This window comes from Rhinoderma darwinii, chromosome 13 (genome assembly GCF_050947455.1).
Source record: "Rhinoderma darwinii isolate aRhiDar2 chromosome 13, aRhiDar2.hap1, whole genome shotgun sequence".
Classification (NCBI taxonomy): Eukaryota; Metazoa; Chordata; class Amphibia; order Anura; family Rhinodermatidae; genus Rhinoderma; species Rhinoderma darwinii.
The window spans coordinates 53,797,837-53,823,398 of record NC_134699.1 but is presented as its reverse complement, the minus strand read 5'-3'; the positions used below and the strand labels follow the sequence as shown (position 1 = coordinate 53,823,398).

General features: G+C 45.8%; 2 protein-coding genes across 8 annotated transcripts in view; one reads left to right on the top strand and one right to left on the bottom strand.

The window, feature by feature from the left end:
- Nucleotides 1–14,316, bottom strand: part of CCDC57 (coiled-coil domain containing 57) — a 58,311-nt gene extending 43,995 nt beyond the window's left edge. Inside the window, exons 1-6 of one of the 2 annotated variants that reach the window (XM_075846056.1) lie at nt 13,685–14,316; nt 13,026–13,447; nt 11,939–12,047; nt 7,169–7,270; nt 5,334–5,491; nt 2,935–3,009 (exon numbers count right to left, since the gene is read on the bottom strand). In XM_075846056.1, the coding sequence (XP_075702171.1) occupies nt 2,935–3,009; nt 5,334–5,491; nt 7,169–7,270; nt 11,939–12,047; nt 13,026–13,426 (845 nt within the window). In that variant the 5' untranslated portion in view covers nt 13,427–13,447; nt 13,685–14,316. The remainder of the gene's footprint in view (nt 1–2,934; nt 3,010–5,333; nt 5,492–7,168; nt 7,271–11,938; nt 12,048–13,025; nt 13,448–13,684) is intronic. The other variant, XM_075846055.1, reaches the window with a different exon arrangement.
- SLC16A3 (solute carrier family 16 member 3) overlaps nt 1–25,562 on the top strand; it is a 145,458-nt gene that overhangs the window by 64,047 nt on the left and 55,849 nt on the right. For 2 of the 6 annotated variants that reach the window (XM_075846062.1, XM_075846058.1), the window contains exon 1: nt 13,874–13,974. The exons of 2 other annotated variants lie outside the window; for them this stretch is intronic. The gene's annotated coding sequence lies outside the window, so the exon portion shown is untranslated. Of the gene's footprint in view, nt 1–13,873; nt 13,975–14,438; nt 14,569–25,562 lie in introns of those variants that run through there. 2 more of the 6 variants (XM_075846061.1, XM_075846057.1) reach the window with 2 other exon arrangements.

Sequence of the window (25,562 nt, the reverse complement as noted above, 5' to 3'; positions counted from 1 at the left end):
TCAGCCCTGTGTGAACATACCCTCAAAGCATCTGCTCCAGCAAATCATGTTCCCAATAATAATTAACCTGTAAGGAAGTCATATTCTAACTAAATTATTAAGGAAAAATTGTATCATGACGTTCATTTAATTTACTAATCAAAATAATCCACAGCCTGACGCTCGGAAGAAAAATCCAACAAAGAGCGTTCCAGAAGACCAGGAGCGGAAAATTCAGCAAAACGGACCAATTGGAAAATAAAGTTATATCCGTACCTACAGCATCCGATGGCGCATGTCACCATTTTTTTTCTGTCGGATTTGTATGGAATCAGATGGAAAAAATAAATAAAAAAATTCTAGAGAAACAACTAGTAAGAACAAGCGTTCTCCGCGGTACGTTTTTATAAGAGTTCTTCAGGCTTAATGAACAATTTCTGAAGGATTGAACTTGCTGGGCAGCACCGAAATAGAATTCGGTCTGTTGCTTAGCAACAGGCGCTATCCTCCGAGAGTGACACTGATGAATCTCCATGCTCCGGTGTGGGACCGCAAGAGAGACACTGGCCTACATTTATTATTCACTATATGGACAAAAGTATTGGGACACCTACAGGAGATTTTAGGACATCCCATTCTAAATCCATAAACATTAATATGGAGTTGGTCCCACTCACAGCTAAAACAGCTTGTGATCTTCTGGGAAGGCTTTCGATAAGATTTTGGAGGGTGTCTGTGGGCATTTCTGCCCATTCATCTGGGTGTAATGTGATGCAATCGGCGCATGCGCAGTAGAGCCGATTCGACCGGTGAAACTTCACGGCTGTACTGCGCCGATTCAGAAGCCGAGGCACGGGCCCGCTCAGGAGAATACGGGGCCAGGCTTGATAATGTCTTCTACACTGCCTGGCCCTGTCAATCAAAGAAGGGAGGGAGGAACTTAGGAGAGAAGATAGAGAGTTTTGAGCAACGGTGACGCCCTCGTTTCTCAAAAAACTCATCTGTATATGAAGAATAAAGTTATTATCACTGCAAATAAATCTTGCTAAAAAGTCCCTGCGTCTTATAGGTCGGCAGCCAAGGGACCCGGCAGCGCCGGGCCCCCTGACCGCTTCTTTCTTAACCCCTTTCCGACCAATGATGTGCCAGCACATCATGGGGAGGGGATGATGTTTGGAGCGGCAGTTGACACGCTGCTCTAACAGCCAGGAACAGCGATGGCGCTGTTCCTGGCCGTTAAACTAGTTAAATGCTGCGGTCAATACTGACCGCGGCATTTATAGGGTTTTCCCATGGAGGACCTTACCCGGATCCGCTGTCTCCCGGCCACTTCCTGGTTAGGTGGTCGGGAATTACAGAAGCATCCGAGTGCTCGCTGAACTACGCCGTTCCCGTAACTCCCATAGAAGTGAATGGGAGTTGCGGAAACAGCGTAGCACCGCAAGCTACGCTATTTCCGTAACTTGGTAGCTCAGAAAACCGCGTACATGGTCGAGCTACGGAAACAGCATAACTCACTGAGCTACGCGGTTTCCGTAACTCCCATAGAACGGAATAGTCGTTACGGAAACAGCGTAGCATGCTACGCTATTTCCGTAACGGCCATTCACTACTATCGGAGTTACGGAAACAGCTTAGCTCAGCGAGTTACGCTTTTTCTGTAACTCATCCATGCATTGCAGTGTATTGTACCAGCGATCTACTGGTTCAAGTCCCCTAGGGGAACTAATAAAATGTGTAAAAAAAAAAAAAATTGTATACATTTTCAGGAGTGTAAAATTATATTAAAAGTTAAAAAGAAAACCTTTTCACATTTTTCCCCAAGTACAATGTAAAAAATAAAAAAAAAAAGGAATGAAATAAAAAGTGATAAAAAAAATCGCATGTAACAAAAAATGGCTCTCAGAATGTGCTGAAACAGAACAAATTATTTTTTTAACAAATAGTTTTAGCTTCATAAAAGCAGTAAAAAAATTATTTTTTCCCAATTTTTTGTTGTCTAAAACCTGGGTGCGTCTTATAGTCCAAAAAATACGGTACTCTTGCTGCTGCTTTTATAGGCCAATTTCCGGTGACACTCCCTTTAATAAAATCAATAATCTTTTATTACTTTCTATTTTATTTCTTTATTACATGCTTTTCCAAATGTCAAACTAAGTTGGATTGATTGTATTTACACTATTTTATATATAAAACCTAATAAAACCGAAAAAGTCACATCTAAATTGTGCAAGACTTTAGACCTTCTCGCTTTCGATAAGAAGCGAGAAAAGCGTGTGGTCAAGCAGTAAACATAATTTTAGACATATTTGTCAAAGCAAAGTTTAAACTGGTGGTCAGATTTCAGCAAATGAATGTTTAATTTTTCGTATCATTAAAACGTATACAATTTTCCAATATACTTTCTATATTACTTCCTCATGGTTTTCAAGATCTCAGCTTGTTGTCAGTTGGAGCATTCATTGTTTACTTCCAGTGACTACAATTCTGTCCATGGTCATGTGATGGACACACAGGTGCTGGGATCGTTACAAGACACAGCTCTGATACACATACTGTAACGAGCCGAGCCGTGCACCTGTGTGTCCATCACATGACCAGGACAGAATTTTATCCGCAGTAAAGTTTCTAGTGAATAACAACAAGCAGAGATCTTGAAAACCATGATTAATACAAAATATATATTGGAAAATTGTATACCTTAATTATCAAAAAATGACATTAATTTGCTGAAATAGGACAACCCCTTAAAAAAAAAATGAGAAAATCGGTGGTGCAAACATACAATAATAAATATTTCAACCAATTCAGACAAATGCTCCAGATTTCGTTAGAGGCGTGCGTGCGCCTTTTCATAAATTAGGTGCAATGTTTGTCAAATACCCTCTCCAATTGGTGCAACATATGCCATTATTAATAATAGTGGAGCTCGGAGGATTTTTTAAGCCTACTTACTTTCTTTGATAGGTCTCCTCTTGCTTTTTTATCTGATGATGCACAGACTGTAGTCTCTCTTCCAGTTCTTTTATTCTACAAGGCAAAAATACAAAATCACAAAGTTTAAAAATGGATAGATGGAAATACGGAGAACGTCTGCCTTCCAGTACAGGGACGTAGGGACATTGCTGGGACACCTGCCATTACTGTCATTGCCCTGAACTAATGTGCAAATGCCAATGTGGACGCCAGCTCCTCATGTGTAGACAGATGGCAAACGCATAAACATGATTTTGTGTATACGGTTTACAATTCTGCTTCTGTTGGTGACCTCATGCTGCTTAGAATCGGGTGTCCTAGGGATAGCCCAGCAAGGTTATATCCTGGAAAACTTCAAAGCAACGTCCGAAGGGTTAAAATGAACCACATTCATTTTAAACTGAGCGTGTGAAGGGTCCGTGGAAGAATAGAACATGTCCTATTTTCCTGCGTTTTCACACATCCCTCCGTAGACACTAGTCTATGAGGGATCCGCGATAACGCGCCCCGCACGGGTGCACCTTGGACATGAAAAACGTCAGATTCTCACGTCCGAGGTTCCACACACTGAATATAGCCTTCATTTCAATCACCACCTTAATCAATATCTACATCTTAGGCCAGGGCTATACCGAGACTTTTTGATTTTAACTTTTGAGTGACAGCTGCAGTCCAAGATTGCAGGCAACTCAATGTAATTATTTGGACTTCAACTGTATCTGAATAGTTCAAATAAATCAGTAGCGCTACAAAAAAGAAGTCTAGGTGTAGCCCTGGCTTATAGAGTGGCCAATATATGTGCACACGGACGTGGATAGAGATTTACAGTCACAAGATCTTTAGGAGAATACTACACCGGACTGAAAACAGAAGGGGACATGCTGTCAGAATCTCTCAGTAGTGCAGCCTAAAGATTTTCAAGTGATCATATCTCAGCATAGAAGTATATAAAAAGGAAAAAAAATCATTAAAAAAAAAGTTCTTAATTTGAGACTTTTTTTTTTTTCTTTCTCTGGGAAAGGTGACAATTTATCTACACCCCCTAGAACATGGATGAAGTGGAAACCGGTGGCGGAGCTTGGGTGCCATTGCCGGGTCGACACTATTCCTTTCTATTGTTGTGCTGCCGGTATGAGCACGTCACACTGCGCAGCACATATCGGCTGCCTGCTCCTGCCCCCATTTGCAGTTCGGAATTGAGGTCAGTCTGCACTGGATGACCGTGGCGCTCTGTAGGGCAGTTTTGGCACTGGTCGAGGATGGTGCTGATTGGGTGTGATTGGATTGGGACTTTGCTACAAGTCCTTTGTTACAGCACATCCACTTCCAATCAGTGACTTTTCTGGGGAGCATAACCTAGGAATTAAACCAGGAGGTAAAGAGTGAAGAACGGTTTCCTTAAATGCCGCACCCCACACTAGCCACATCCAAACCGACCGTGGCTTAGAGGATCTACTACTCTGGTTAAAAACCTAACAGTAGAACTGGCTCCTAAAATCCACAGTAATCAGTCTACCCTTGAATAAAAGTTTAGTGCCCAAATACAGTAATTTGTATTTTCTGTCTGGTTAGTCGCAACAGAGATATCCCATGTGTTTCAAGAAAAAAAAAAACTTCAGTAAGGAGCAGGGGAGCGCTGGCACTGTCCGTATCAGTGACACGCACGCCATGCCAGTTCGGCAGAAGACTAATCTTAAAAGCTGAAGAGTGAGAGAGTGCGCACGCACTCTCTCTCCTAGCTCTTGCTGTAACACTGTCCATATCTGATTGGACAGTGTCACAGTCATAGTAACACGCCCCCTTGCCAGTACACGCCCCGTTGACAGTTCAGGGGATTATTTAAATATAACGGCACCGATATCCAAATAACGGAGGGAGGTAGAATTTTTTTTTAAAGTGCCCCAGGGTTTGTGCAGCCCTCCCCATTACACGCTGCACTCAGCTCCACATGTATGGGGCGGTGAAAGGTTCTCTTTAAGTTAATCAGCCCCAATACTCCAGATATCTTAATAATCTTAAAATTTGTGTAATAAAAGAGACATGTCCAAACAGCATAAATTTAGGGAGTGTGGTCACATGCACACGAACATAGGATTTATCCGTAAATACTGACCAATTCACTTCTATTGACCAGGGACACCTTCCCGTATATTTACGAGAAGGTGTCCATGCCGTAAAAAGGCTCCGCAAAAGATAGGACATGTCCTATTTTTTTTACTTTTACGGAACGTGCTCCAGTACTTTGTAATGGGAGCACAGCCTGCAAATGCGGGTGGCTGTCCGCGGCAGGCCGTGCCCGTAAATACAGGCCATAATTACATGCACGGTCGTGTGCAGGGGGCCTGAAAGGTTTATCATATTGTTCTTTTAGGACTAACCGAGCGTCATTGACCGCCGTGAGCTCCTTCACTTCAAACTCCTTTAGTTTCATTGCCTCTTGCAGTCTCAGGTTCGTGGACTCGGTTTCCTGAATCGTTTCTGCTCCTTTCAGTTCCATTTCTCTCATAACTTCCAACTCTTTTGTCAGTAACTTCACCTTAAAAAAAAAACAAAAAAAAAAAAAACACAATTTCAATAGAGGCCCACTGTCGAGAAGTGCCCACTGTCGAGAAGTGCCCACTGTTGAGAAGCATGTGTATCATTAAATGGGTAATATAAGATTAAAAACATGCTCCATGTCTGGTATGTCCGCTCTGGTATTTTGACATGGGCCGATGGTGACAAGGTCATTGGCACCTTTTTCTCCCATAGAGAAACAGAGAGATTGCAGTGCAGCCCAAGTAGTTCCAGGATTTTACTGCGACTCACAGGGGTAACGCCAAGTTGCCGTGGAGCCTTAGGGTCAATGCACACGATGCGTATTGTGTGTGATTTTGCTGAGCGTATTTGCGTGTGGCAAAACCGCAGGGTAATACAGTAACAGCATAGACAATGAGATTCCAGGGAATCCCAAGTCCACGCTGGGGTATTTTTTTCGCGTTGCGAATTTTCGAAACCGCAGCATGTCAATTTATCCCGCGACTCTGCTTGTGAATTCTATCCCTGTAGTTCTACAGAAATACGAAGCAAAACCCGCAGCATGAAATGCTGCAATTTACGCAGGAAAACGTAAAAACAGCATCGGAGAAAGCATAAAAAACGCACCATTCGCTTTTTTTCCTGTGAATTTCTTGCGGTTTTGCTACGTATTTTAGGCAGCATGTGCATGTAGCCTTAGCCTAAAACAATAATTTGATCAATAGGTGCACATTGAAAAATGGCATATTTTTGGCAATCTGGCATCATCAAGGTGTCGGCAAGATATAAGACACCGTTATCAATAATATCCCTTCAACATGAATAACATAACTCCAAAACTACATGGAATAATACCGAAAGGCTATGTACATCTTAGAAATAGTAGTTGTTTTGTTTAATAAAAATGTCTATTAGTGTGTTTTGCGCAATTTTCTAAATACTTTTTATTAAAAATTATTTTTGAGATACAGCTGCTTTGTATCCTGTATACAGAGCAGCTGTATCGTGCGCTGAGACCTGAATCCATCAGGTCAGCGGGACTGACCGGTTCAGTGACAGCGGGTCTTGCGTGTACCTGTTATCGATCACATCTAAGTTATATACCGGTAAGGGCCTGTTCACATCAGCGTTGGCTTTCCGTTCCGGGGTTCCGTCGGAGGTTACCGTTGGGTGAACCCCGCAAAGGAAAGTCAAACTGAAACCACAGCTTCCGTTTCAGTCACCATTGATATAATTGTGACGGAAACATTGCTAATGGTTTCCGTTCGTCACCATTCTGCCAGGTTTCTGTTTTTCTGACGGAATCAATAGCGCAGTCGACTCCGCTATTGATTCAGTCGGAAAAACGGAAATCTGCCGGAATGGTGACGAACGGAAACCATTAGCGATGTTTCCGTCACCATTGATATCAATGGTGACTGAAACGGAAACTGTGGTTTTCAGTTTGACTTTCCTTTGCGGGGTTCACCCGACAGAAACCTCCGACGGAACCCCGGAACGGAAAGCCAACGCTGATGTGAACAGGCCCTAAGAGCTAGATCCTGCTGTATTTTAAAAAGTAAAAGTAATTTTTAATAAAAAGTAATTAGAAAGTTGAACCAAGCACAGATTATTAAAAAAAAAAAAAGAAAGTCAAATGTGAGGTCCAAACCCTTTACACATGTAGGTGTCTTCATATGTTTAATGTGCTTTATACCTTGAGTTCATGAGAAAGGACTACGGTGCTCATCTCATCCAGGCGTAGACGAAACTCATGCTCGCGTTTCTTCATTTCACAATCAAACTCCAAAGACAATTCCTGCATGGAAAATGCAAACACAAAAATAATTAACACGTGTTTATAACGTAAACATTGTATACCGAGCATGCCATATTCACTGCATGTCTATGGACTCGTTCACAAATTGTAATCGAGACCAAATCTGGCAATCGACCCATCTCCAGTATTCTAGTAACCATAACTTGTAATATTACTTTCACAAAAAGCATCCAGGCCCATTTCAACCCCTTGACGACCTGTCCATTTTTGCCTTAAAGGCTATGAAAACCTTTGACCCTTTTATTTTATCTTATTTATTAAATGTATGTAATCTGTGATAATGAAAAAAAATGTAATTCACATTTATTACAAATTTTCTAGCATTTTTAAAATGCAGCTTCAATGTATCCTCTACACATAGAAACTGCATGAAGCGCTGTCTGCCAAGCCGTCAGTTCAGCTACACTGACGGCTCGGCTAAGAGCAGCTCCTATAGGTTAGATAACCCTAATCTTGATCACATCAAAGTTCATTCACTTATTACTTTAGCTGCCCGCCTTTGAACCCACTCAAGTTCTACTATGTCTTTCTTGTACGCTGGCGCAATTGACACGGTTGCCATGATTAAGAAGGAAACAACCACAATCTTCTGATCAAAGCCGTCGCTAAAGATCAGGCTATCGTGGGTGTGATCCTAAATCTGTGATACATAAGAAAATCAAATTAAGATAGATAACCGTATGTGTTTGCCATGAATAATATCGATAACACCTTACAGGGGTTCCCAAACTGTGGCTCGCGGGCTGTCTGCTCGACCAGAAAATTTGCGGAGTCCTAGCAGACAGCCAACACATTTTTGTAGTGCAAGGGAAGGCATTGGCTGACGCGAGAGGTGGTTACTGTAACGTCGCTGTGGCTGCCTCTTCCTTCTCCAGCATGTAATGTCACCCACACTACATCTCGCGATTAGGAGACTGCATCTAGGAGGCTGAGCTGCCCGATCCACGGATGGTTTGTACATCATCAATAATGCCACTCCATGGCCCAAAACCAACAAATTCCCTCCTCCATGATCTCTTCTAGTAAGGTTGCGTAGTCAGATGAAGGAATGTCACAAGAACAAAGAGGAGGGCAGGTAAAAGTTTGGGTGAGGAGCCATGCTTATGTTTAAGGAGTGCAAGCCCAGCAGAAGCATGGTTTCCCACCTCCCAGAGAAAAAAAAATGCTCAAAATTTAAAACTTAAAGGGGTTGTCCACACCTCTCTCTCCCATCAGATCTGACGTGGAGAGACCTCTGCGCGCTGAGTGCGACAGTTGCCGTAACAACCATCTGATGCCTGACACGTTTTGCGCTGAACGTCGGACGGTTGCAACAGTCCAGCCCGCTGTCCACACCCAGTGTCCGATAAGGCAGAAGACAGAGGCGATGGACGACCAGTATAAGTTTTACTACACATTTACAACTTTAAAATCAACACTGCACAAAGACTTTAAAAAAAATTAATCACATGCAGAACATATTCAAATTTATATGCGGCAACATAACAAATAAAGTGTTTTTATTGTGCAAAAGTAGTAAAACATTAAAAAAACTATTTAAATTTGGTATCGTCGTAATCATACTGACCCAGAGAATAAATTTATCATGTTATTTATACCACACGGTGAACGGCGTAAATTGAAAACTCAAAAATACTATGTGGGAATTCAAAATACTATGTGGGAAGTCACTACAATTTTTTAGATATGGTCTACTTGGAATGTGGCACATTACACACAGACCTATTTGTAAAGCCAACGGACCGTAATAATTTGCTACATTATACAGGTTAACACCCACATAGAAGGGAAAAATGATTGCCTTTGAGTCAGATGTTGAGGGTAAGAAGAACAGTGGGTGAGGAAGCAAGGGCACCTGATAAACTGGTGCCACCCAAGTCCTCTCCGTGATCCGCGGAGAGATAGAACATGTTCTATCTTTCCACGGATGAGAGACACGGACCTGATTCACCCACTGAAGTGAATGGGTCCGTAAAAACTATTGGGTGCCACTGGAATGGCACCCAAAAGTACTCGGTCGTGGGCAAGAGGGCTAAACCACTGATAGTAGATCCAATGAAGAAGAGGGTACATGACACATCAATACAAGGAAACAATTTAGAAGTATATTCAATGGTTAGAGTAACAAATAGCTATAATTAGAAATTATATATTTTTATTTTTTTTAGGGACATAAGGGAGTTCTAGAATCCGCCATTGATAAATAAAGTTGGAAAAGTTCCTTCCTTTGTTCGAATTACGAGAACTGCAAGTCGATGTTAAAAGGTGATTCATTCATGAATCCAACCACTGAGAAAAAGTATGAATGGCATCATTTTTTAACAAGCACATTTATATTTTGATGTGCCCATGTAAATCGTTGTGTTTGTAGGAAACAGAATAAGACTAAAATAAAAAAAAACAACCATTCAAACAGGTCAAAACAGAATTCTCTGCACCGAAACATTTCAAAGCAGCGGGACATACAGTGAAAGATTTGAGATTTCGGATTATTGATCACATACCTTCCCAGGGAGAGGTGGTCATAGGGACCGTAATTACGGACGATTTTTACAGTAGTGTGCATGGGGCCTTACGAAGTTAAAAGGCAAAACCTACTAACCTGTACAGGACAAACCTTTCATTGCTTGCTGACCTTTCCAAAGCTCCATTCGTTGATATACATCAAGTCAGAGCAGCTATGAATGTTCCAAGAACACACAGGTCAAAGCAAAGGTCTTGGCTCAAAAATACCCCGATTAAATGTGACCTTTCTCAAGGTTGCACTCTTGAACCGGCCTCCTCCAGTCTGCATTCCTGTACATCTGCGCTCACTACGCTGGCTGTCACTAATAGTATCTTTAGTCCGGCTGCCAGACGGAGAACAGCAGCTGCCCAGATCAGCCTGACACGCCGAGCAATAAAAAGAAGAAGCGCTGGATGATGGGTGGGCAGAGATCAATAGACTGCAAGAAGTAGAAGCTAGAGAGACACATGACTCTACCCCCTATACAGCTGTGAGGAAGTATTAACCCCATTAAAACAAAATGATGGACATTGACCTCACCCATTGCCTTTACTTAGGGTAAAATATCGTACACCTACGTCTGGGTGTGCCCATGCAATCACCATGGGAGCACGGCAATGATTGTCAGCCGGGCTTCGGCGGTAACGGCTGTGATCAGGGGTAATTCAGTAACGACCGTGGCATCTAAGATGTTTGACAGAGCGAGGGGGCTCCCTCTGTTAGGTCTTTGGCACCAATGGGTAGCCATGGGGCTAACAAAGGCTCTATTAAGCACGGCGTAATAGATTGTCTGTCAGTTTAGTACTGACAGTCAATGATGCTTTGGTATACGGAGTATACCAAAGCATTATATAAAAATCGCTTTTTGAAGTCCCCTAGTGGGACAAAAAATAAAAAATAAAAGGGGATATCCGGTGGATCAAAAAAAAAAAAAAAAAGAGAATCCCCAAAATACTTTTAGAAAGATTCCCTCATCAAAAGTTTCAGTGAGAAAAACATTTTAGGGGTACTGACTGAACCCAGAGATTGTGGCAGACACGTCTTCAATTTCTGCTTCTGAGGCGGGACTTCGTTTTTTAGTTTGCGCTGAAAAACTACAAATCCCATGATCCACTTCTCTCCTCTAAGCACGATTCCCTGCCCACCCCTCTCCTTTGTAATGATTTTTCCCCACTGCTGGCGCATTGCGCTTTGAAGCTCTCTTGCCGAGAGAAGTAAGGGGGCTGGCTAAAGAGAGGAGCAGTCACAGTGCCAGTCCCTTTGCTTGATGACACGCAGACACAAATATGTATCCCAAAACTAAAATACGACTAACCACGCAAAAAACAAACCCACATGCGCCACAAACCTACATCGACAAGAAAAATACATAAAAGTAATGGCTATTGGAATGCAGCGGACAATTCCAAACAGTCACCGAGAAATCCCACTGATATATAATGGGGTCTGTCAGGCTTTCAGTCTCCCGACAGAGGCTCAAAATGTCAATGTAAATATCACGTTTCCAAAACATTTGCACGATATCTCGGTCACAGACAGATTGGAATATGAAACCCAATGTTGTTCGCTCTAGACAATCCCTTTTTGTTAGAAAGATCTCTTGAAAATAAGTTGATCACAGATTGTCTTGCTGCTGGGACCCCCAGCGATCAGTTGCAATCAGTGTCAAAACCCAGCAGCAAATGTTCAATTCCCCAGCAGTGCCTCTTCAGGGGAAATTAGGCATTACACAATTCTCATCTAAATCAATGGATTGCCGACGTAATTCACAGATGTGCCAGGTTCTGCAGAGGTTGGGAGAACCCACTCTATCAGCTTAGAATTTCCTAATACTGTTTTTTTAAATCGGTTCTCAAATCCAGACAACCCCTTTTAAAAGAGTTCTGCGAGTCAAAATAAAATAATGACCCCCTATACCTGGTTATAATTCTGCGTCTGCTCTCCAGTGTGTGAAGGCTGCATACTATGTAAATAATAAGGGTATTGTGATGTGTCACCATTGGGACGTCATGTCCAAGTGATCACGTGACCGCATTGTTAATCAGTTTAGGCATATACACCGTGTAAGGCAAGCGTATACAGGCCAGAGCTGATGGATGATGCAGTCACATGACATACAATATAAATCATGCATCTCAAACCTGTCTTTGTAGGCTCAGGTCTCCTTGCACCTCCTCAATTTTTCTTTCCAGCAGGCGCTTCACATTCTCATACTCCTCTCGAGCACGATCAAGATCACCATTTTTAGAACTTAAATAGCAATACAGAGATAAGAGTGAAAAGTAAGGGAACAAATCCTTAGAGTCTGGAAACCACATGAAAATAGTTAACAAAAGGCAAGTCTGGCGTTACATTGCAAAACGAACCAATCCATTCAAAAAACTTTTTTTTTTCCATAAAAAAACTTTTCTGCCCCTTATGTGCCGGGGTGCGCTGTCATTTAATAAGTCTTACTTGCAAAAGTTGGAAATGGCAGATAGGGGAACAGACCTCAATACAAGGCAGCAGTAATTGTGCTGTATTGCACTCTCTGGACAATACGTGTAGCATTTCTCTGGCTGCTGGATAGCACTATTTATCCGGAAACTGTTTTACCCTATGGCAGTGTGTGTGTGTGTGTGTGTGTGTGTGTGTGTGTGTATATATATATATATATACACACACATAACAAACATGGGTGGTATTAGGATGTGGCCAAAGGTTGAAACATGTTCTGCACTAGGAGCATTGCACATCGCTCTTCCATTTTTCTCTCTCAGCAATTTGGGAGGTACGTAAATGTCATCTGATTTACACCACACACATCTTGCACTCCTCCCATTCTGCCCTGGGTGACTTTAATTAGTTTAATGCTGGTCCCTACCATCCCCAGATATATGTAGGCTTAGTCCCAGTTCTGGGTGTACGAGCAGCGTAGGTCACCACCTAATAGAGGTCGCCTTGTCGTGGCAGGTGGGATCACACAATTTGATCAAAATGTGATCTAAGGACCTTCCCTATTGTAAGTAGATTTAGCAGTAATGCATATTTATTTATATTTAGTGGCTTAGGTGGATTAGTGTCGCAGTGTGCGGCCGCCATTTTCTTGTGTACAGCCTGGGACAGGAGTGAACGACGTGGCATGACTGCTGCCAAGCCGCGTTCACCTTCTCTGCGGTCGGCACGGCGCCAGTTTCATAACCGGTGTTATACAGTAAACGATACTGATTTTGGAGATCTCTCGATTACCTGTTTATCCGCTCTAGATCTAGCAGGTGCTCCTTCACTTTGCGCTGATAATGGCTTTGTAAGTCGTCATACTTCTTCCGCTCTCTACGGCTCTCTTGCTGAAGTTTCTCGATCTGTATCTTTAAGTCACTGATATCGGATTGCTTTGCGTTCTCCAGAACCTTCAGTCGGTTGAACACGACTTCGTAGCCTTCCAGGTCACGGTCCCTCTCGCCCAGCACCTTGAGGTTATGGGTGAAATCATTTTTCAGCCGGTTAAATTTATCTTTCTGCTCTTGCAGGTTTTTCAGTGCGTTTTTAAGGTTTTGCTGAAGAACAAGGATCTGTCGCTGCTGGAGCTCTTTCCATTCGTGCTCTTTTTTAGCCAGTAGTTCACCTAATTCGGCTTCTTCTGGATACATCACGCCATGTACACCTGCTGCCTAAGAATAATTACATTCAAAATACTAATTAAAAACGGATTTTCCTGAATGCATACATTAGCTTGGGTGACAATCAATAAAGCAGCTAATACGGTGTGGGCTTTAATGATGGCCTCCAAAGGCAGTGACTACCCAGGGTCTCCATAATGACAACAATGGGCAGGCTGACCTTAGCAATACATTTCTGAGACTCCATACACATTGCATTACGTGGGCACCACCACGGCCTCTCCTCACCTACTCAAATTCCGGTTCCAAACTTTTAAATAAGTCCGTTTAATCGAGCGCAGAATGCTTCCTGTACCGCCACCAAGGTCTCGTTTCTATGGCAACCACCATATTCGAATCCGCCCGGGCCTTGCCGCCGTTCAGCGGCTTCATCTCCATAGCAACAAGCGTTTTGTAGGAAGGTGCGCTGAAAACACATTCCCCCAGTGGACCATCTCCGATAGTTCCTGGACTTTTCACGCCCGCTCTAATGTGAAGCCAAGGAGACGATACTATCATGTATTATCATGGACTACAGGGTAAAAAAAAACTTGGAATTTACAATTAAAATGCCAAGATAATTGTATTTTGGGCTATAATTGGTAACTCCATATACAACACGCTAGACTAATAAACTCACTATGGGGAACGCCAAATCTACGCAGTTCCGTAGTCAGCTGACAGAGGCAGTTTAACCCTTTTAATACCCGCGCTATTTTAGAACATTTTTGAAGTGATTTTTCCCATGTGCGTCTTTTTTTCATAATAAATAGGACTTTATTTTTTTACTATTTCTTTAAAAAGCTATCACTTTGGTCGGGGCCCTGTGCTGCCTTCAGGGGCCCGACCACAAATGTGAGAGAAAAAAACCGGGGGGGGCGCTTTCTACTGCTGGAATTCATTAGCTCACGGGCCCTTATGACTTCACTTTGGTGAACCGGTCCCATCATGGAGCCGGGGCCCGTTCCTTACGTCAAAGTAAAACCATAAGGGCCCGCTGTTCACATAGTGCCCGCCCCTCCTCCTCATCCACAGCGGCGCGCCTGCGTGTGTGGCGGGTAGACGGCATGAAGGCAGCGGGAGTTTTGAATTCAGTGGAGGCGTCAAGCAGCAGAAGACGTCTGACACAGCGAGTACGTCATGTCCGTGTCACTATGTCATGTCCGTGTCACTATGTCATGTCCGTACGTAATGTCCGTGTCACTATGTAATGTCTGTCAGGCTGCTGCTGCCCGGAGCCTCCTCACATCACCCCCCACCCCCACCCAATAAAAAGCAATGTCTTGCCATGTCGGTACTTTACCCTCTCAGCTCTGCTTCATAGTCTTGTATCACTAGTAGCCGTTCATACCGCCTGTGCTGTGTAACTAGAGGGAGAAGACCGGTTTATAAGGCCCTGTTCACACAGTTTTTTTTGCAGATAATTCTGCCTGGAAAAATCCACTCCGTTTTTTTTTTAAAAAAGTGGTTTTGCACCACATGCTTTTTTTGCCGTGGTTTTTTCAGGCTCTTATTTTTATTTTTATTTTTTTAGTTTCTTCAACAGAAAGATGGAATAACCGCAAGCGTTTTCTGCCGAAAAACGCATCTCCCATTGATTTCAATGGGGGTTTTGAGGCGGAAAACGCCTCAAGATAGGGCATGTCGCTTTTTCCCAAAAGTTTTTTTTGCTTGCGGTAAGAAACGCCTCCATCTCCCATTGAAATCAATGGGAGTCAATTTTGGCAGTTTTTTGCCACGGTTTCTGTGGCAAGAACTGCGGCAAAAAACTCTGTGTGAACAGGGCATTACACAGCACAGGAGAGAAGAGCCGTCGCTACTAGTGATACAATGCGGTGCTTCAGTGTCCAGGGGATCGCACACACCTGGGTAAGACATTTGCTTTCTATGCGCACATTGCGGATTTTGCTGCAGGAAATACGCAGCAAAACCACAGGAAACGAGAAGAAATTTGCAGCAAAAAAACGCACCTAAAGGTGCATTTTTTTTTTGCGGTTTTCGGTGCATTTTTTACGTTTTGCTGCGTAAATCACAGCGTTTTCATGCTGCGGGTTTTGCTGTGTATTTCTGCATAACTAGGGAGATAGAATTCGCAAGCGGAATCGCGAGATAAATTGACATTCTGCGGTTTTGAAAATATGCACCGCGGGTCAATTTACGTCCCAAAAAAAATGCAGCGTGCACATGAGATTCCCGGGAATCTCATTGCCTATGCTGGCACTGTATTATGCTGCGGTTTTGCTGCACGCAAATACGCGTGCCAAAACTGCATGTGATATGCATCGTGTGTATTGACCCTTACAACAGTCACAGGCAGGAAGGGGAAGAAATATAATGGTTATACCAAACAAAATGTACGAGTCATATATATGGACAGGGACGTCGTGGCCAACGCTCTGGCTGGGGATTCCGCTCTTAGAGGGAGCCCCAATGGTGCTATATAGGTGGTAGCGCTATCTACAGGGGTTGGCGCTATCTTCAAAGGGGTTGTGGTAAAATCTACATGGGCACTGTGGCACTATCTACAGGGGACACTGGTGCCATCTACATGGGCACTGTGTGTGGCACTATCTACATGGGCACTGGCACTTTATATGTCGGCACTGGCACTAGGGGCAGCTATAAGGGCATTATACTGTTTGGGGAGTTCTATGGGGCATTATATTGTGGGGAGGCATTATAGTGTGCGGGAGACACTATGGGGTATTATACTATGCGGGAGGCACTATAGGGTATTCTAGTGTGCGGGAGGCACTATGGGGTATTCTAGTGTGCGGGAGGCACTATGGGGTATTATAGTGTGCGGGAGGCACTATGGGGTATTATACTATGCGGGAGGCACTATGGGGTATTATAGTGTGCGGGAGGCACTATGGGGTATTATAGTGTGCGGGAGGCACTATGGGGTATTATAGTGTGCGGGAGGCACTATGGGGTATTATAGTGTGCGGGAGGCACTATGGGGTATTATAGTGTGCGGGAGACACTATGGGGTATTATAGTATGCGGGAGGCACTATGGGGTATTATAGTGTGCGGGAGGCACTATGAGGTATTATAGTGTGCGGGAGGCACTATGGGGTATTATAGTGTGCGGGAGACACTATGGGGTATTCTAGTGTGCGGGAGGCACTATGGGGTATTCTAGTGTGCGGGAGGCACTATGGGGTATTCTAGTGTGCGGGAGGCACTATGGGGTATTATAGTGTGCGGGAGGCACTATGGGGTATTATAGTGTGTGGGAGGCACTATGGGGTATTATACTATGCGGGAGGCACTATGGGGTATTATACTGTGCGGGAGACACTATGGGGTATTATAGTGTGCGGGAGGCACTATGGGGTATTATAGTGTGCGGGAGGCACTATGGGGTATTATACTATGCGGGAGGCACTATGGGGTATTCTAGTGTGCGGGAGGCACTATGGGGTATTATAGTGTGCGGGAGGCACTATGGGGTATTATACTATGCGGGAGGCACTATGGGGTATTATACTGTGCGGGAGACACTATGGGGTATTATAGTGTGCGGGAGGCACTATGGGGTATTATAGTGTGCGGGAGACACTATGGGGTATTATACTATGCGGGAGGCACTATGGGGTATTATACTGTGCGGGAGACACTATGGGGTATTATACTATGCGGGAGACACTATGGGGTATTATACTATGCGGGAGGCACTATGGGGTATTATACTATGCGGGAGGCACTATGGGGTATTATAGTGTGCGGGAGGCACTATGGGGTATTCTAGTGTGCGGGAGGCACTATGGGGTATTATAGTGTGCGGGAGACACTATGGGGTATTATACTATGCGGGAGGCACTATGGGGTATTATAGTGTGCGGGAGGCACTATGGGGTATTATACTATACGGGAGGCACTATGGGGTATTATAGTGTGCGGGAGACACTATGGGGTATTATAGTGTGCGGGAGGCACTATGGGGTATTATACTATACGGGAGGCACTATGGGGTATTATAGTGTGCGGGAGGCACTATGGGGTATTATAGTGTGCGGGAGGCACTATGGGGTATTATAGTGTGCGGGAGGCACTATGGGGTATTATAGTGTGCGGGAGGCACTATGGGGTATTATAGTGTGCGGGAGACACTATGGGGTATTATAGTGTGCGGGAGGCACTATGGGGTATTATAGTGTGCGGGAGACACTATGGGGTATTATAGTGTGCGGGAGGCACTATGGGGTATTATAGTGTGCGGGAGGCACTATGGGGTATTATAGTGTGCGGGAGGCACTATGGGGTATTATAGTGTGCGGGAGGCACTATGGGGTATTATAGTGTGCGGGAGGCACTATGGGGTATTATAGTGTGCGGGAGACACTATGGGGTATTATAGTGTGCGGGAGGCACTATGGGGTATTATAGTGTGCGGGAGGCACTATGGGGTATTATAGTGTGCGGGAGACACTATGGGTATTATAGTGTGCGGGAGGCACTATGGGGTATTATACTATACGGGAGGCACTATGGGGTATTCTAGTGTGCGGGAGGCACTATGGGGTATTATAGGGTGCGGGAGACACTATGGGGTATTCTAGTGTGCGGGAGGCACTATGGGGTATTATAGTGTTCGGGAGGCACTATGGGGTATTATAGTGTGCGGGAGGCACTATGGGGTATTATACTGTGCGGGAGGCACTATGGGGTATTATAGTGTGCGGGAGACACTATGGGGTATTATAGTGTGCAGGAGGCACTATGGGGTATTATACTATGCGGGAGGCACTATGGGGTATTATACTGTGCGGGAGGCACTATGGGGTATTATAGTGTGCGGGAGGCACTATGGGGTATTATAGTGTGCAGGAGGCACTATGGGGTATTATACTATGCGGGAGACACTATGGGGTATTATACTATGCGGGAGGCACTATGGGGTATTATACTATGCGGGAGGCACTATGGGGTATTCTAGTGTGCGGGAGGCACTATGGGGTATTATACAATGCGGGAGACACTATGGGGTATTATACTGTGCGGGAGGCACTATGGGGTATTATAGTGTGCGGGAGGCACTATGGGGTATTCTAGTGTGCGGGAGGCACTATGGGGTATTATACTATGCGGGAGGCACTATGGGGTATTATAGTGTGCCGGAGGCACTATGGGGTATTATACAATGCGGGAGACACTATGGGGTATTATACTATGCGGGAGGCACTATGGGGTATTATACTGTGCGGGAGGCACTATGGGGTATTATAGTGTGCGGGAGGCACTATGGGGTATTCTAGTGTGCGGGAGGCACTATGGGGTATTATACTATGCGGGAGGCACTATGGGGTATTATAGTGTGCGGGAGGCACTATGGGGTATTATAGTGTGCGGGAGGCACTATGGGGTATTATAGTGTGCGGGAGACACTATGGGGTATTCTAGTGTGCGGGAGGCACTATGGGGTATTCTAGTGTGCGGGAGGCACTATGGGGTATTCTAGTGTGCGGGAGGCACTATGGGGTATTATAGTGTGCGGGAGGCACTATGGGGTATTATAGTGTGTGGGAGACACTATGGGGTATTATACTATGCGGGAGGCACTATGGGGTATTCTAGTGTGCGGGAGGCACTATGGGGTATTATAGTGTGCGGGAGGCACTATGGGGTATTATACTATGCGGGAGACACTATGGGGTATTATAGTGTGCGGGAGGCACTATGGGGTATTATAGTGTGCGGGAGACACTATGGGGTATTATACTATGCGGGAGGCACTATGGGGTATTATTATACTGTGCGGGAGACACTATGGGGTATTATACTATGCGGGAGACACTATGGGGTATTATACTATGCGGGAGGCACTATGGGGTATTATACTATGCGGGAGGCACTATGGGGTATTATAGTGTGCGGGAGGCACTATGGGGTATTCTAGTGTGCGGGAGGCACTATGGGGTATTATAGTGTGCGGGAGACACTATGGGGTATTATACTATGCGGGAGGCACTATGGGGTATTATAGTGTGCGGGAGGCACTATGGGGTATTATACTGTGCGGGAGGCACTATGGGGTATTATAGTGTGCGGGAGGCACTATGGGGTATTCTAGTGTGCGGGAGGCACTATGGGGTATTATACTATGCGGGAGGCACTATGGGGTATTATAGTGTGCGGGAGGCACTATGGGGTATTATAGTGTGCGGGAGGCACTATGGGGTATTATAGTGTGCGGGAGACACTATGGGGTATTCTAGTGTGCGGGAGGCACTATGGGGTATTCTAGTGTGCGGGAGGCACTATGGGGTATTCTAGTGTGCGGGAGGCACTATGGGGTATTATAGTGTGCGGGAGGCACTATGGGGTATTATAGTGTGTGGGAGACACTATGGGGTATTATACTATGCGGGAGGCACTATGGGGTATTCTAGTGTGCGGGAGGCACTATGGGGTATTATAGTGTGCGGGAGGCACTATGGGGTATTATACTATGCGGGAGGCACTATGGGGTATTATACTGTGCGGGAGACACTATGGGGTATTATAGTGTGCGGGAGGCACTATGGGGTATTATAGTGTGCGGGAGACACTATGGGGTATTATACTATGCGGGAGGCACTATGGGGTATTATACTGTGCGGGAGACACTATGGGGTATTATACTATGCGGGAGACACTATGGGGTATTATACTATGCGGGAGGCACTATGGGGTATTATACTATGCGGGAGGCACTATGGGGTATTATAGTGTGCGGGAGGCACTATGGGGTATTCTAGTGTGCGGGAGGCACTATGGGGTATTATAGTGTGCGGGAGACACTATGGGGTATTATACTATGCGGGAGGCACTATGGGGTATTATACTGTGCGGGAGACACTATGGGGTATTATACTATGCGGGAGACACTATGGGGTATTATACTATGCGGGAGGCACTATGGGGTATTATACTATGCGGGAGGCACTATGGGGTATTATAGTGTGCGGGAGGCACTATGGGGTATTATAGTGTGCGGGAGACACTATGGGGTATTATAGTGTGCGGGAGGCACTATGGGGTATTATACTATACGGGAGGCACTATGGGGTATTATAGTGTGCGGGAGGCACTATGGGGTATTATAGTGTGCGGGAGGCACTATGGGGTATTATAGTGTGCGGGAGGCACTATGGGGTATTATAGTGTGCGGGAGACACTATGGGGTATTATAGTGTGCGGGAGGCACTATGGGGTATTATAGTGTGCGGGAGGCACTATGGGGTATTATAGTGTGCGGGAGGCACTATGGGGTATTATAGTGTGCGGGAGGCACTATGGGGTATTATAGTGTGCGGGAGGCACTATGGGGTATTATAGTGTGCGGGAGACACTATGGGGTATTATAGTGTGCGGGAGGCACTATGGGGTATTATAGTGTGCGGGAGGCACTATGGGGTATTATAGTGTGCGGGAGACACTATGGGTATTATAGTGTGCGGGAGGCACTATGGGGTATTATACTATACGGGAGGCACTATGGGGTATTCTAGTGTGCGGGAGGCACTATGGGGTATTATAGGGTGCGGGAGACACTATGGGGTATTCTAGTGTGCGGGAGGCACTATGGGGTATTATAGTGTTCGGGAGGCACTATGGGGTATTATAGTGTGCGGGAGGCACTATGGGGTATTATACTGTGCGGGAGGCACTATGGGGTATTATAGTGTGCGGGAGACACTATGGGGTATTCTAGTGTGCAGGAGGCACTATGGGGTATTATACTATGCGGGAGACACTATGGGGTATTATACTATGCGGGAGGCACTATGGGGTATTATACTATGCGGGAGGCACTATGGGGTATTATACTATGCGGGAGGCACTATGGGGTATTCTAGTGTGCGGGAGGCACTATGGGGTATTATACAATGCGGGAGACACTATGGGGTATTATACTGTGCGGGAGGCACTATGGGGTATTATAGTGTGCGGGAGGCACTATGGGGTATTCTAGTGTGCGGGAGGCACTATGGGGTATTATACTATGCGGGAGGCACTATGGGGTATTATAGTGTGCCGGAGGCACTATGGGGTATTATACAATGCGGGAGACACTATGGGGTATTATACTATGCGGGAGGCACTATGGGGTATTATACTGTGCGGGAGGCACTATGGGGTATTATAGTGTGCGGGAGGCACTATGGGGTATTCTAGTGTGCGGGAGGCACTATGGGGTATTATACTATGCGGGAGGCACTATGGGGTATTATAGTGTGCGGGAGGCACTATGGGGTATTATAGTGTGCGGGAGGCACTATGGGGTATTATAGTGTGCGGGAGACACTATGGGGTATTATAGTGTGCGGGAGGCACTATGGGGTATTATAGTGTGCGGGAGGCACTATGGGGTATTATAGTGTGCGGGAGACACTATGGGGTATTATAGTGTGCGGGAGGCACTATGGGGTATTATACTATGCGGGAGGCACTATGGGGTATTATACTGTGCGGGAGACACTATGGGGTATTATACTATGCGGGAGACACTATGGGGTATTATACTATGCGGGAGGCACTATGGGGTATTATACTATGCGGGAGGCACTATGGGGTATTATAGTGTGCGGGAGGCACTATGGGGTATTATAGTGTGCGGGAGACACTATGGGGTATTATAGTGTGCGGGAGGCACTATGGGGTATTATACTATACGGGAGGCACTATGGGGTATTATAGTGTGCGGGAGGCACTATGGGGTATTATAGTGTGCGGGAGGCACTATGGGGTATTATAGTGTGCGGGAGACACTATGGGGTATTATAGTGTGCGGGAGGCACTATGGGGTATTATAGTGTGCGGGAGGCACTATGGGGTATTATAGTGTGCGGGAGACACTATGGGTATTATAGTGTGCGGGAGGCACTATGGGGTATTATACTATACGGGAGGCACTATGGGGTATTATAGTGTGCGGGAGGCACTATGGGGTATTATAGGGTGCGGGAGACACTATGGGGTATTCTAGTGTGCGGGAGGCACTATGGGGTATTATAGTGTTCGGGAGGCACTATGGGGTATTATAGTGTGCGGGAGGCACTATGGGGTATTATACTGTGCGGGAGGCACTATGGGGTATTATAGTGTGCGGGAGACACTATGGGGTATTCTAGTGTGCAGGAGGCACTATGGGGTATTATACTATGCGGGAGGCACTATGGGGTATTATAGTGTGCGGGAGGCACTATGGGGTATTCTAGTGTGCGGGAGGCACTATGGGGTATTATACAATGCGGGAGACACTATGGGGTATTATACTATGCGGGAGGCACTATGGGGTATTCTAGTGTGCGGGAGACACTATGGGGTATTATACTGTGCGGGAGGCACTATGGGGTATTATAGTGTGCGGGAGGCACTATGGGGTATTCTAGTGTGCGGGAGGCACTATGGGGTATTATACTATGCGGGAGGCACTATGGGGTATTATAGTGTGCCGGAGGCACTATGGGGTATTATACAATGCGGGAGACACTATGGGGTATTATACTATGCGGGAGGCACTATGGGGTATTATACTGTGCGGGAGGCACTATGGGGTATTATAGTGTGCGGGAGGCACTATGGGGTATTCTAGTGTGCGGGAGGCACTATGGGGTATTATACTATGCGGGAGGCACTATGGGGTATTATAGTGTGCGGGAGGCACTATGGGGTATTATAGTGTGCGGGAGGCACTATGGGGTATTATAGTGTGCGGGAGACACTATGGGGTATTATAGTGTGCGGGAGGCACTATGGGGTATTATAGTGTGCGGGAGGCACTATGGGGTATTATAGTGTGCGGGAGACACTATGGGGTATTATAGTGTGCGGGAGGCACTATGGGGTATTATAGTGTGCGGGAGGCACTATGGGGTATTATAGTGTGCGGGAGGCACTATGGGGTATTATAGGGTGCGGGAGACACTATGGGGTATTCTAGTGTGCGGGAGGCACTATGGGGTATTATAGTGTTCGGGAGGCACTATGGGGTATTATAGTGTGCGGGAGGCACTATGGGGTATTATACTGTGCGGGAGGCACTATGGGGTATTATACTGTGCGGGAGACACTATGGGGTATTCTAGTGTGCGGGAGGCACTATGGGGTATTCTAGTGTGCAGGAGGCACTATGGGGTATTATACTATGCGGGAGGCACTATGGGGTATTATAGTGTGCGGGAGGCACTATGGGGTATTATACTATGCGGGAGGCACTATGGGGTATTATAGTGTGCGGGAGGCACTATGGGGTATTATAGTGTGCGGGAGGCACTATGGGGTATTATACAATGCGGGAGACACTATGGGGTATTATACTATGCGGGAGGCACTATGGGGTATTATACTGTGCGGGAGGCACTATGGGGTATTATAGTGTGCGGGAGGCACTATGGGGTATTCTAGTGTGCGGGAGGCACTATGGAGTATTATACTATGCGGGAGGCACTATGGGGTATTATAGTGTGCCGGAGGCACTATGGGGTATTATAGTGTGCGGTAGGCACTATGGGGTATTATAGTGTGCGGGAGGCACTATAGGGTATTCTAGTGTGCGGGAGGCACTATGGGGTATTCTAATGTGCGGGAGACACTATGGGGTATTATACTGTGCGGGAGGCACTATGGGGTATTATACTATGCGGGAGGCACTATGGGGTATTCTAGTGTGCGGGAGGCACTATGGGGTATTCTAGTGTGCGGGAGGCACTATGGGGTATTCTAGTGTGCGGGAGGCACTATGGGGTATTCTAGTGTGCGGGAGGCACTATGGGGTATTATAGTGTGCGGGAGGCACTATGGGGTATTATAGTGTGCGGGAGACACTATGGGGTATTATAGTTTGCGGGAGACACTATGGGGTATTATAGTGTGCGGGAGACACTATGGGGTATTATAGTGTGCGGGAGGCACTATGGGGTATTCTAGTGTGCGGGAGGCACTATGGGGTATTCTAGTGTGCGGGAGGCACTATGGGGTATTCTAGTGTGCGGGAGGCACTATGGGGTATTATACAATGCGGGAGACACTATGGGGTATTATACTATGCGGGAGGCACTATGGGGTATTATACTGTGCGGGAGGCACTATGGGGTATTATACTATGCGGGAGGCACTATGGGGTATTCTAGTGTGCGGGAGGCACTATGGGGTATTATACTATGCGGGAGGCACTATGGGGTATTATAGTGTGCCGGAGGCACTATGGGGTATTATAGTGTGCGGTAGGCACTATGGGGTATTATAGTGTGCGGGAGGCACTATAGGGTATTCTAGTGTGCGGGAGGCACTATGGGGTATTCTAATGTGCAGGAGACACTATGGGGTATTATACTATGCGGGAGGCACTATGGGGTATTCTAGCGTGCGGGAGGCACTATGGGGTATTCTAGTGTGCGGGAGGCACTATGGGGTATTCTAGTGTGCGGGAGGCACTATGGGGTATTATAGTGTGCGGGAGGCACTATGGGGTATTATAGTGTGCGGGAGACACTATGGGGTATTATAGTGTGCGGGAGACACTATGGGGTATTATAGTGTGCGGGAGGCACTATGGGGTATTATAGTGTGCGGGAGGCACTATGGGGTATTATAGTGTGCAGGAGACACTATGGGGTATTATAGTGTGCGGGAGGCACTATGGGGTATTATACTATACGGGAGGCACTATGGGGTATTATAGTGTGCGGGAGGCACTATGGGGTATTATAGGGTGCGGGAGACACTATGGGGTATTCTAGTGTGCGGGAGGCACTATGGGGTATTATACTATGCGGGAGGCACTATGGGGTATTATAGTGTGCCGGAGGCACTATGGGGTATTATAGTGTGCGGTAGGCACTATGGGGTATTATAGTGTGCGGGAGGCACTATAGGGTATTCTAGTGTGCGGGAGGCACTATGGGGTATTCTAATGTGCGGGAGACACTATGGGGTATTATACTATGCGGGAGGCACTATGGGGTATTCTAGTGTGCGGGAGGCACTATGGGGTATTCTAGTGTGCGGGAGGCACTATGGGGTATTATAGTGTGCGGGAGGCACTATGGGGTATTATAGTGTGCGGGAGACACTATGGGGTATTATAGTGTGCGGGAGACACTATGGGGTATTATAGTGTGCGGGAGGCACTATGG